The sequence below is a fragment of the Drosophila rhopaloa genome, unplaced genomic scaffold (genome assembly GCF_018152115.1).
Source record: "Drosophila rhopaloa isolate 14029-0021.01 unplaced genomic scaffold, ASM1815211v1 contig_167, whole genome shotgun sequence".
Taxonomy (NCBI): Eukaryota; Metazoa; Arthropoda; class Insecta; order Diptera; family Drosophilidae; genus Drosophila; species Drosophila rhopaloa.
The window spans coordinates 1,033,410-1,044,539 of NW_025335047.1; the positions used below are offsets into that span (position 1 = coordinate 1,033,410).

Below are 11,130 nucleotides of genomic sequence, written 5' to 3' on the forward strand. Positions count from 1 at the left end.
ATCCTAAATGCGTCTTTCCCTCGATAGACTTGTTTTCTTGCTTGTTATACATATATTTTTTGGCAGTTTTATTGAGCTACAGTACTTTGTGATATATGAAAGGCTAAGGAGGCGGCGGCTCACTAAAGTTCAAATGGGGCAGCAACAATCTCATCAACTTCCCGTTTATGCACTTTTCCGATTCCGGTGGCGGGGGTGGGTGCCTCGCAGCGACCGCAGTAGTGGAGCTGTGGAAAATCGGAAAAAGGCGGAAAAGCGGTCAGTTGTGGAAAGTGTCTAGAGCTCATTCTGTGGCTGCCTGTGGCTGGCAGACTTTTTACCTGTTGGCCAATTAAATTTTCAAAACGTGGCCGCACAAAAGTCCATGCGCCCATATTGCGATGTTCTTCCTGGCTCCAAACGAAAGCTGCACAGAGAAAATTATTACATAAAATATGAGTTTAAAGTTTTGTGAATTAAATTTAGGTATGCGGACGATTTTTTTTCCTCATAAGTAATTATTTTTAAAAAGGTTGAAGAACTTAACGAAATTAAAATTAAGAAAATAGAGTAAGCATCTTGGATTAAAGCAATTATTTTAAACTTAAAAAAACCTACCGATCATGATAATATTAGGACAGTTGAAACCAAAAAATTAATTTTTATTTCAAATTTTACAAAATTGTTTTCTGTACACGAAAAAGAAGGAAAATTCAGTACTCTACAACTTTGTGGGCAAAGTTTACGAGATGTGGACTTACATTGCACGTTGCCATATTGGGCCAACTGGGCCTGGAGCTCCTGGCTGGGGAAAGGACAAAGGGACTCCAGGCGCACGATGGCCGTGTCATAGGCTTGCCGATTGTCTCGCTCCGCCGCCAGATTGTAGTAGTGCTTCCCACTGCACAGGATGACCTTGCGCACCTGCTCCGGCTTCGCTGTGGTGTCACCTATCGTTGGTGGTGGTTGGTGGGGAGAGAGCATTAATAAGGTACGTTAACAAAAACACGAAGAAAAGAAATTGGACAAGCCGAAGTTAAAATAACCTCTCAGCTCTTATGAACATTAGAATTTCTGGTTTAAAAATTTGATTACCGTTAAATTGAAAATTTTGAATGCAGATTTTTAGAGAATGGAATCACAAGTCATTAGAGGTATGCCACTTTGGAACCGGTTTAAATTTGGTAAAGTTGTGGACTCTCGAAGTCAAATATTAAGTCACTCTTTTACAAGACATCGGAAAATTAGAAATAACTAACATGAAAATGGGTCAAATTTTTGATCAGCGTTAAATTGAAAATTTTGAATGCAGATTTTCAGAGAATGGAATCACAAGTCTTTAGAGGTATGCCACTTTGGAATCGGATTAAATTTGGTAAAGTTATAGACTCCCGAAGTCCAACTTTAAGTCACTCTTTCACAAGACATCGGAAAATTAGAAATAACTAACATGAAAATGGGTCAAATTTTTGACCAACGTTAAATTGAAAACTTTGAATGCAGATTTTTAGAGAATGGAATCACAAGTCTTTAGAGGTATGCCACTTTGGAATCGGATTAAATTTGGTAAAGTTATAGACTCTCGAAGTCAAGTATTAAGTCACTCTTTTACAAGACATCGGAAAATTAGAAATAACTAACATGAAAATGGGTCAAATTTTTGACCAACGTTAAATTGAAAACTTTGAATGCAGATTTTTAGAGAATGGAATCACAAGTCTTTAGAAATATGCCACTTTGGAATCGGATTAAATTTGGTAAAGTTATAGACTCTCGAAGTCAAGTATTAAGTCACTCTTTTACAAGACATCGGAAAATTAGAAATAACTAACATGAAAATGGGTCAAATTTTTGATCAGCGTTAAATTGAAAATTTTGAATGCAGATTTTCAGAGAATGGAATCACAAGTCTTTAGAGGTATGCCACTTTGGAATCGGATTAAATTTGATAAAGTTATAGACTCTCGAAGTCAAGTATTAAGTCACTCTTTTACAAGACATCGGAAAATTAGAAATAACTAACATGAAAATGGGTCAAATTTTTGATCAGCGTTAAATTGAAAATTTTGAATGCAGATTTTCAGAGAATGGAATCACAAGTCTTTAGAGGTATGCCACTTTGGAATCGGATTAAATTTGGTAAAGTTATAGACTCCCGAAGTCCAACTTTAAGTCACTCTTTCACAAGACATCGGAAAATTAGAAATAACTAACATGAAAATGGGTCAAATTTTTGACCAACGTTAAATTGAAAACTTTGAATGCAGATTTTTAGAGAATGGAATCACAAGTCTTTAGAGGTATGCCACTTTGGAATCGGATTAAATTTGGTAAAGTTATGGACTCTCGAAGTCAAGTATTAAGTCACTCTTTTACAAGACATCGGAAAATTAGAAATAACTAACATGAAAATGGGTCAAATTTTTGATCAGCGTTAAATTGAAAATTTTGAATGCAGATTTTCAGAGAATGGAATCACAAGTCTTTAGAGGTATGCCACTTTGGGATCGGATTAAATTTGGTAAAGTTATGGACTCTCGAAGTCAAGTATTAAGTCACTTTTTTACAAGACATCGGAAAATTAGAAATAACTAACATGAAAATGGGTCAAATTTTTGATCAGCCTTAAATTGAAAATTTTGAATGCAGATTTTCGGAGAATGGAATCACAAGTCTTTAGAGGTATGCCACTTTGGAATCGGATTAAATTTGGTAAAGTTATAGACTCTCGAAGTCAAGTATTAAGTCACTCTTTTACAAGACATCGGAAAATTAGAAATAACAAACATGAAAATGGGTCAAATTTTTGATCAACGTTAAATTGAAAATTTTGAATGCAGATTTTCAGAGAATGGAATCACAAGTCTTTAGAGATATGCCACTTCGGAATCGGATTAAATTTGGTAAAGTTATGGACTTTCGAAGTCAAGTATTAAGTCACTCTTTTACAGGACATCGGAAAATTAGAAATAACAAACATGAAAATGGGTCAAAAATTTGATCAACTTTAAATTGAAAATTTTGAATGCAGATTTTCAGAGAATGGAATCACAAGTCGTTAGAGGTATGCCACTTTGGAATCGATTTAAATTTGGTTAAGTTATGACTCTTGAAGTCCAATTTTAGGTCAAACGAAATTAAATGCTTTGCGGGTTTCACAAAGTTCTGCAGAGTTTTTGTTGGTTAAAAGTTTATATTGCTAATTTTACTTAAATGATATAAAAACTAACATTTGCTCTTAATACAGCTTCAACGTGTGTATATCTTCGTATATTTAAAACTGACCATATCACCCGTGCCCATTAAGATAAGCAAAGTCTATTACTCACCCAGGACATTGTGAAAGAGCGTGCCCGGCTGGAAGTCCTCGTGCGAGGATGTGGCTGCAGGAAGACGGAGCAGTGTTTTGGGGGCCACCACCACCAGCGGCTTGCGGAAGTTCCTTGCCAGCTGGCGACGCAGGACGTGATAGTATTGGGCAGGAGTGGTGGGGTTGACAATGTGCACGTTGACGGAATCGCCATCGGCGGATGTTTCCTTCGAGTCGCAGAGTTGCAGGAAACGCTCGATGCGACAGGAACTGTGCTCCGATGCGGCACCGTCGTATCCGTGGGGCAGAAGCATTACGAGGGCATTGGACTCCATCCATTTGGCTGATCAAGAGGCTCTTTAAAATCGGGATAATGAAGGTAAGCTACTCTGAACTTACTCTCTCCCGAAACAATAAAGGCATCGATGATAATCTGTGCTCCATTGGCGAAGTCTCCAAACTGCGCCTCCCAAATGATCAGATTGTTGGGATTGTCAATGGCCATGCCGTACTCAAATCCCAGAACCGCCTCCTCCGACAAAATGCTGTGAGCCAGCTCCAGTTTTCCCCCGTTTCCGCCCTCCATGCTGTTTAGAGGAATGAACATCTCGTTGCTCTGCTGATCCACCAACATGGCATGGCGATGGGAGAAGGTTCCCCGACCCACATCCTCGCCACTAATCCTCACATTGTGGCCCTGGTACATCAGGCTGCCGATGGCCAAGGCCTCCGCCGTGGACCAATCGATCTTGACTCCGTTTTCCAGCTTCTTCCGGCGAGCGTTGACATGGGTTTTTAGCAGGTGAGGATGTATGTTCTACAAATAAGAAAATAATTTTTTTAAAACTATAAACTAGATAAGCAGGTCTCTAACTTAAATTTTTTGAAGACGTTAATTGTTCTTCCAGTTTTGTTGAAGTATTTATTTTAGTTTAGGCCAACCAATATATTATTTTTGGTTCTTGTACTAAATTTGTTTGACTTGGTTGATAAAAATAAAATACTTAGTAACAGATAATCGAAGCGGTTGTAATGTTTTTACGACTGCAATTCTTAATTTATCAAAAATCAGTCCACTTACAAAGTCTTCTGGGACAGTTACACTCTGCTGGCCAATGTAATGCAGAAGAGAGTAATCCAATCCAGTATCCCAATAGGTTAGTTGCGCAGAAGGCGCCAACTGAAGGTCCTTCCACTGCTTTTCAAAGTACGAAAGTGGCGGCTGGTAACTGGGGGCTAGGGCTAACTCCTCGCCCAGATACTTCATGTACTCATCCCTCATTTCCTTGGCCCTTGACTCCGAAAGAACCTGCTTTTTGGCTAACTGCTGGGCATACAAGTCCGGCACCGACTCCCGCTGATGGACAATCTTGTAAACCAAGGGGTTGGTAAAGGTGGGATCATCCAACTCATTGTGGCCCCATCTTCTGAAGCAATTCAGATCGATGAAGATGTCCTTGCGGAACTCCCTCTGATATCTGAAGGCCAGATTTGTAATCCTAGCCAAGGCTTCGGGGTCATCCCCGTTGACATGGAACACGGGCGCCTGAATGGTCTTGGCCAGATCGGAGGTGTAGGCGGTGGATCGTCCTCGATCTCCGGGAGTGGTGAAGCCCACCTGATTGTTGACAATCAAGTGGAGACTTCCGCCAACCTCAAAGTGCGGGACGTAGGCCATATTTAGGCACTCCTGGTTAATTCCCTGGCCGGCAAATGCAGCATCTCCATGAAGGATTACATTGAGCACGTGTTGACCAAAGGGCTGGCCACCATTTCCAAAGGCCGCCTCGCCTCGAGCTTGCTGCTTAGAACGTGTTTTGCCCATGGCCACAGGATTAGCAGCCTAAAAATGAGATGGAGTCACACAGTGGCTAAATCGGGAATCATCAAATTTCAAAGTTTGACGTGTGTCAGCTTACCTCCAGATGCGAGGGATTGCGCACCATGCTGAAGTTCAGTTTCTTGCCCAGTATTTCCAGCTGCTCGGAAACATCTGTGTGCGATTTGGTTCAGGTTTGATTAAATTAAGCTTACGGCATGTGTGCTGAGGCTAGCTAGTCTGTGTTACACCCACAAAGGGTGGTGTGTAATGAATTCAAGGTATACTTCGACTAGGAAATACCTAGCATATATCAATTATATAAATCGTAACCACAGATACTTGAAGATATTACATTTTAAACTGAGATTTATAAAAAGAAAGATAGGGCTCAGTAATCTGAAAATTATTATATTAAATTAGCTTAGTTAAAACTATTATATTTGACAAATAAATTTTGAGCTCGAATATTTCAATAAACTAGAAAAGATCCAACGTGCTCCCAAATACCCCTTAATGCCGAAAACCCACCGAATTCTTCGACAAAGTTTCACTTACGGAAATGACTTATGACGTCGGACATGGCCTCGATGTCTTCCGTGAATTCGGATGCGCCGCTGAGTTTGCGGAAAACTTTCGCCGGCCGCATGTTGAGCAGCGCCGCCTGCAGCGGAGTCCTTCCTCGATGGGGCATCGCCAGGACCACGTGCTCGATGTTCGCTGTCATTCCATTGTATAATTTTTATCGTCGTCGTCGTCGTTTCCGTTGTTTTTGGGGTTGCATGCGAAGGGGAAAAGTTTTGGGAAAAGCAGATTAGGGTTAAGTAAGCGTGCCGTGATATGTGAGCCTGCGGAATGGGTATTTTGGGTGGGTGGCAATATTTCAGGTGGGTTGGGTTTATTTCCTGCAATAGATTCGCCATCTCTGTGGACTGTCAGGAGACAAAGTTTGGCGCCTTGAAATGGGTGTGCGATTTCTCGTTGCTCTAATCGCGTTTGAGAAGCAAGGAACACGCACGGATTTGGATAAATCTTATCATCCGCGCACTTGGATAAATTATATTATTCAAGTATAACGAAAAAATTGGGATTAGGATCTATCTTCAAAATTTTGGCTGTACTTTTGTTGTTTGATTTTTTAGAAAAGGCTTTTAATTTAATTAATGTTAATTGAAAAAGCTTTAAAATATTCTTAGATGAATATAAATATTTTTAAGGACTCTTGACCGGTAGACTCACCTTGGACGCTGTCACGGAGCAGTTGCCAGAAGAAGGCCAGCATGGACTCGGCTCCCTCGCCTCCGTATCTTTTTACTGTGGGAAACTTGAGTGCCATGAAATTGTCCCAGGCCTGCGACTTAATTAACAGCTCGGCGATTTCGCAACGCTCGCTGTTTTCCAGCTGCTGCTGGTCCAGCGTCTCAAAGTTCCTGGCCAGCCACTCGCGCTCCTCGATGTCCTGCGAAAATGAGGTAGCGGGATCAGCACACAATATTTATGGGAGGAGATACACTCAGAAAATAGGTAACACAACTTGGAAAAAACTATTATTTTTGAATACTTAAGGTTCTTAAAATCTTCAAATTATTATGACACAAAGGTTTGATACTTTCCAATTCTAAAATATATTTGGTTCTTGTATCAGAAATTTCATTTGGTTTACATATATTAGAATATATATATAACATACTTTCTTTGGTGGAAATATATTTATATTGAACAGTTCTGCTTAGTAAGAATTCTTATTTAATTGTAATAATAAGAATATTTTCGTAGTGCTTTAATGGTGACCTGGCCACTTACCTCGACATAGGAGAACTCAGCGCTGGCCGAGCCGCCGCAGTAAATGTCCTTGAGCAGCTGCTCCAGCTGGGCGACGTTCTGGGCCACCTGCGGACCACTTAAGAGGCCAGCGGTGCGCACCGTCTCCTGTGTCTGCAGTCCATAAAATGCGGGACTTAATTCCTGCAGCTCCTCCTTGCTATCCAGCAGCCACGAAAATTCACAGGACAAATACAGGACATTGGGTGGCATTACGAGGGAGTCAAAAAGGGAGAATAAAATATGACATTTGCCAGGACTATGGGATGGGTGAGACCTCATACCTTGTCCTGATGCTGATGGGATTTACGGCTGCCAATTTGTGTCCGTGCTGGCGAAAAGCCTCCACAAAACGATAGACGTTGGCCTGCGAATTTCTCGAAGCCCGCACATCCTCGGCCACTGGAAAACACATGCGTAAACAATATAAATTTCGCCCCACGTTATAAATTATTTAAAAAAGGATTCACGTGCAACTCCCAGTGCCGTTGCCACTGCCACATTGTGCAGCCTTTTGAATTTATTGGCCTTTTACTTTTATGATATTTATTCTTTGCTTTTTACGCTCCGCTTCATTTTGATGGACTTGCTGCCAGGTATGTGCACTTTCGAATCATATTTGCTCGCAAATATTTGGCATTCGATATGAAGTCGAATGGAAAAGGCAAAAGAATTAAGCATGATTACAAATTTCCAATGGCAAAATGGTGCTTTATTGAGATTGCGTATAATCTGATAATAAATAATTAATTATATATTTGGCTTGTGGAAAAGTACCCAAAAATTAAGAGTAATATTATTATAGAAGACAATGCAATCATAGATTTGCCCTGATCTTTTATATTTATAATTATTTTTATTCTTTGCATGTCCCGAAACGCTTTAAAATCAATATGTTAAGAAACAACCATGTATTGAATAATTCACCAAAGAGTATTTAATGTTTGTTCTTTACGAAAAATTCACCATTCGTGTTACATATCACGAATAACGATGGTGGTTTTATTGGCCTTTTTTGGCCATTTTATTCTCTGGTTGAGCCATTGACAACTCGTTGGCTGCTTAGGTGTTTATGTGCTAAAGTGTTATCCTGCTTAGAGGACTTATATGCGATGACGCATTTCACTCGATTACAGGGCGCCCTGAGGAATCCTGAGAACAGGACACGGGTCATCGACAGCTGGCATCCAGTTGGACCCGCATTGAAACTGAGTTTTCTTCAAAAATTTATGCAATTCCTCGACAGCATTTCGGTGATAAATCAGTTTAGTGTTAAAGAGTGGGACGCCTGGACAGGAAAACAGGGCGTATGATGAATTGTATTTGCGGCGACAACATTTCAACTTGAGCGTGTAAATATTATTGGAGCACAGCGGCGCGTCCTTTGCCAAAGGATAATGGTTGGCCTGACAGAGATGCAACCAAAGGACGAAGAGCAAACAAGTTGGTGAGTCAAGCGGGGATCTCGCCCAATGCGAATCAAGGGAATTTAATCGTACTTACATTGAAAAAAGTGATGTTAAAAATATCTCACATCTTTATTTAATTGATCGAAAATGATTTAAATGAAGCAAGATCTAAAATCTTATTTCTTAAGCAGCTTAGTTCAATTTCAGTGAAAACTGACAGTGTAAAAAAACTTACAGAAATTACTGATAGGAAAAAAAACTTTAAGAAATATAGGTAGCAAATTTGTTAATGATTATTAATACAGAATTAAAGCACAAACTTTAAAAGCAATGTTCAAGAACTTTAGAAAAAATAAACAACCATTAATGTTAAGCCTGTTTGGTTTTATATACCTATCCTATTTGCTGGATATCTTATTTTTTGTATTTTTAATTCAAATTGTAATATATTTTTTGTCCAGTGCGGCTTCTCATGGAGCTGATGTCATATGGTCAAGCGCTGAAGCTTTTCTCTGCTGGCCAGTCAAAGGCCCCCGGCAGACTTCTGATTACCAACTACGGACGACCAACTGGTGACTGCCGACTGGTGTCTGCTGGCCATGGTGTCGATAAGCCCCAATTGTGTACGCAACGGATGCAGGACAAGCACAAAGGAGCTCCCGTTTTCGGGTCCTTTGTTTGCCGGGCTTTGGAATTTTGCCGGGCTACGAGCAGGCTCCCTGTTGTGCGATTTAGGAATAGATATAGTATCTCAGCTCTGGACACCCGCCTCTCTTCGCTTAATTAGTGCAGTTCATGGGGGGTCTGCCACAATCTCTTAGTTCTAAATATAAGCTCCGGGCACTTGCTACATCATATATTTTAAGTTTATCAGATTTCAGGGTGAAAACATGTGATAAGCTGCAAACCCGAAGATTAGCTTTGGTAGGTAACAGGAAAGAGGCGATTTTAAAGCCATAAAAAATATTCCACTTGCCAGCAGGAGTTGTATTTTGTCGATATGCCCAAATGGGCAGCAATTATCTGGTAAAATTATACAATTTGGGGAAAATACAACCTCATAATATATGCCATTATGCCAGCAAGTTTGTTTTCAAAAGGTAGGGTAATTTAATGTCGGTTTTAAATGTCTATGACTTACAAATAATTATCTAAACAATGTACAGATTCAAATCTGTTTCCTTATTTATGAAAACTAACGAGCTATAATAAAAAATATCCCTCAATATACCCTACCACTACAGGGTATTTCAACGATAAAAGTATCTTCTTCAAACTGGTTGCATCGAACATGTTTGAATTGCAGCCTGAAGTTTCAAACACACAAGATTGAGTTTTGTGTTTGAGTTTGACTTTTCATTCTGGTTTCCGAGTTTACCCACAATAATTTGCTTTTGATCTTTTGTTCAGGTTGTTGTTTTATTGGAGTTGTAGTTCTTGTGGAGATTGCTGTGGGTCAGCTGCTTGGTTTCCACCGATAAATAGCCGGTGAAAATCCCACACACTCATTTACACACTGTCACTGAAAAGAAAACTCCAGTGTTTTTGTTTGGGTACATTTCCACTGCTCTTATATTTGTTTGATCCCAAAACACTCTTATCGATGCGATGGTTATCTCGACGGATGATGTTTTTATTGAAGTCTTGGCAACAGTTTTATATTTGTTCACTTTCGGTCGTACCTTGAAATTCACGCTGGGCAATCGGCTTATAGCCCCAAACGCCCTTTTTGCTGTGATAGCATCGCGATGGTAGTGGGCGTGGCAGTTTCGCGATTTTCACCTCCGAGTACGCAAAATAACGCAGCATGCTGATGGATTAAAAACTAGGCGTATGTGCCGGATCACTTGATAAATGATAATACGGACTCGGCGGTCTCTTTTCGTCGCCGTTCGACCCAGAACTAAAGTATAATTTAATTTTGTTTGAGTGTCAATGGGATTTTGAATGGTGATAAGCAGGGAAAGAGAACCAAAGAGAGTTCAGTCAACTATTTATTTATAAAGAGTTATCTCTCTTTAGTTCAGCTGAAGTAGTTTATTGTGGAATACTTTTGGGTTGATCATATTATATGTTCACTGTTAACTAACTAAAAATATATATATATATATTTGTTATACACATGTCTCAAATGATAATGACACCAAAACATGGCACTAGAATTTCGAAATTGCTTCTTATCAGTCCATTAGAGCTGATAATGCAAGCACTAATTGATGATTTTAGCGTTAATAAATGATTATTTTATCCTTAAAATGAGTCAGACATCGAAGAATTTCTGAAAATTTACATTTTTTAAAGCAAATAGCCGCTTTTATTCCAGTTTCATTTTTAATCTTTTTGTTACTTTTCTATCCAAGGAATATTAAGTAAGTAAGTTTCTAAGTTTTTATTTCAAATTTCTATTTCCAAGTACCAAATTTAAACTATTTTAATTTTAAATTTTATTAAAATAAGAAAAGAGAATATGTGAAAACTAGGTTTTACTTTAGCTTTCTTAATTCCCGAGTTCCTCCATTCAGTTCTTTATTAATGACGACCATGACACTTTCCTGGCCTTATGAAATCAATCCGTAGGCTTTTTAACTTCGTCTGCCAAAAATGAGGCGGAAATGGTAATGGGTCATTGTCTCTCATACAAACGGAAAAGTATATGTATGTAAAGACGAGGAGCTTTACAGGCCCATTCAATGTTCACAAAATGGCCGCGTCATAGGTGTGATTAACTGTAATGGAAATGAATCACAAACCGGCGAGAGTTCGCAGTCAACAGAAAAGAATATATATATATC

At 39.4% G+C, this 11,130-nt stretch overlaps 1 protein-coding gene across 1 annotated transcript; it reads right to left on the reverse strand.

The window, feature by feature from the left end:
* Positions 1–32: 32 nt before the first annotated feature.
* On the reverse strand, positions 33–10,227 carry LOC108040721 (probable 2-oxoglutarate dehydrogenase E1 component DHKTD1 homolog, mitochondrial). The gene is made up of 12 exons (XM_017118299.1): positions 10,021–10,227; positions 7,214–7,331; positions 6,912–7,089; positions 6,348–6,567; positions 5,667–5,828; positions 5,209–5,282; positions 4,371–5,132; positions 3,689–4,106; positions 3,309–3,632; positions 741–929; positions 321–406; positions 33–227 (listed from the first exon to the last, which is right to left on the reverse strand). The coding sequence occupies exons 1-12, from the start codon at positions 10,145–10,147 to the stop codon at positions 123–125; spliced, it is 2,763 nt and encodes a 920-aa protein (XP_016973788.1). The 5' UTR covers positions 10,148–10,227; the 3' UTR covers positions 33–122.
* Between the last annotated feature and the right edge of the window lie 903 nt (positions 10,228–11,130).

Bases quoted from the DNA above. Each gene is read 5' to 3' on its own strand.
- LOC108040721 (XM_017118299.1), bottom strand. From the start codon at position 10,147: ATGCTGCGTTATTTTGCGTACTCGGAGGTGAAAATCGCGAAACTGCCA. The intron at 6,568-6,911 runs GTAAGTGGCCAG...TCATTTTCGCAG, and splicing joins CTGAGTTCTCCTATGTCGAG to GACATCGAGGAGCGCGAGTG. The intron at 407-740 runs GTAAGTCCACAT...TTCTCTGTGCAG, and splicing joins CCAATATGGCAACGTGCAAT to CTTTCGTTTGGAGCCAGGAA.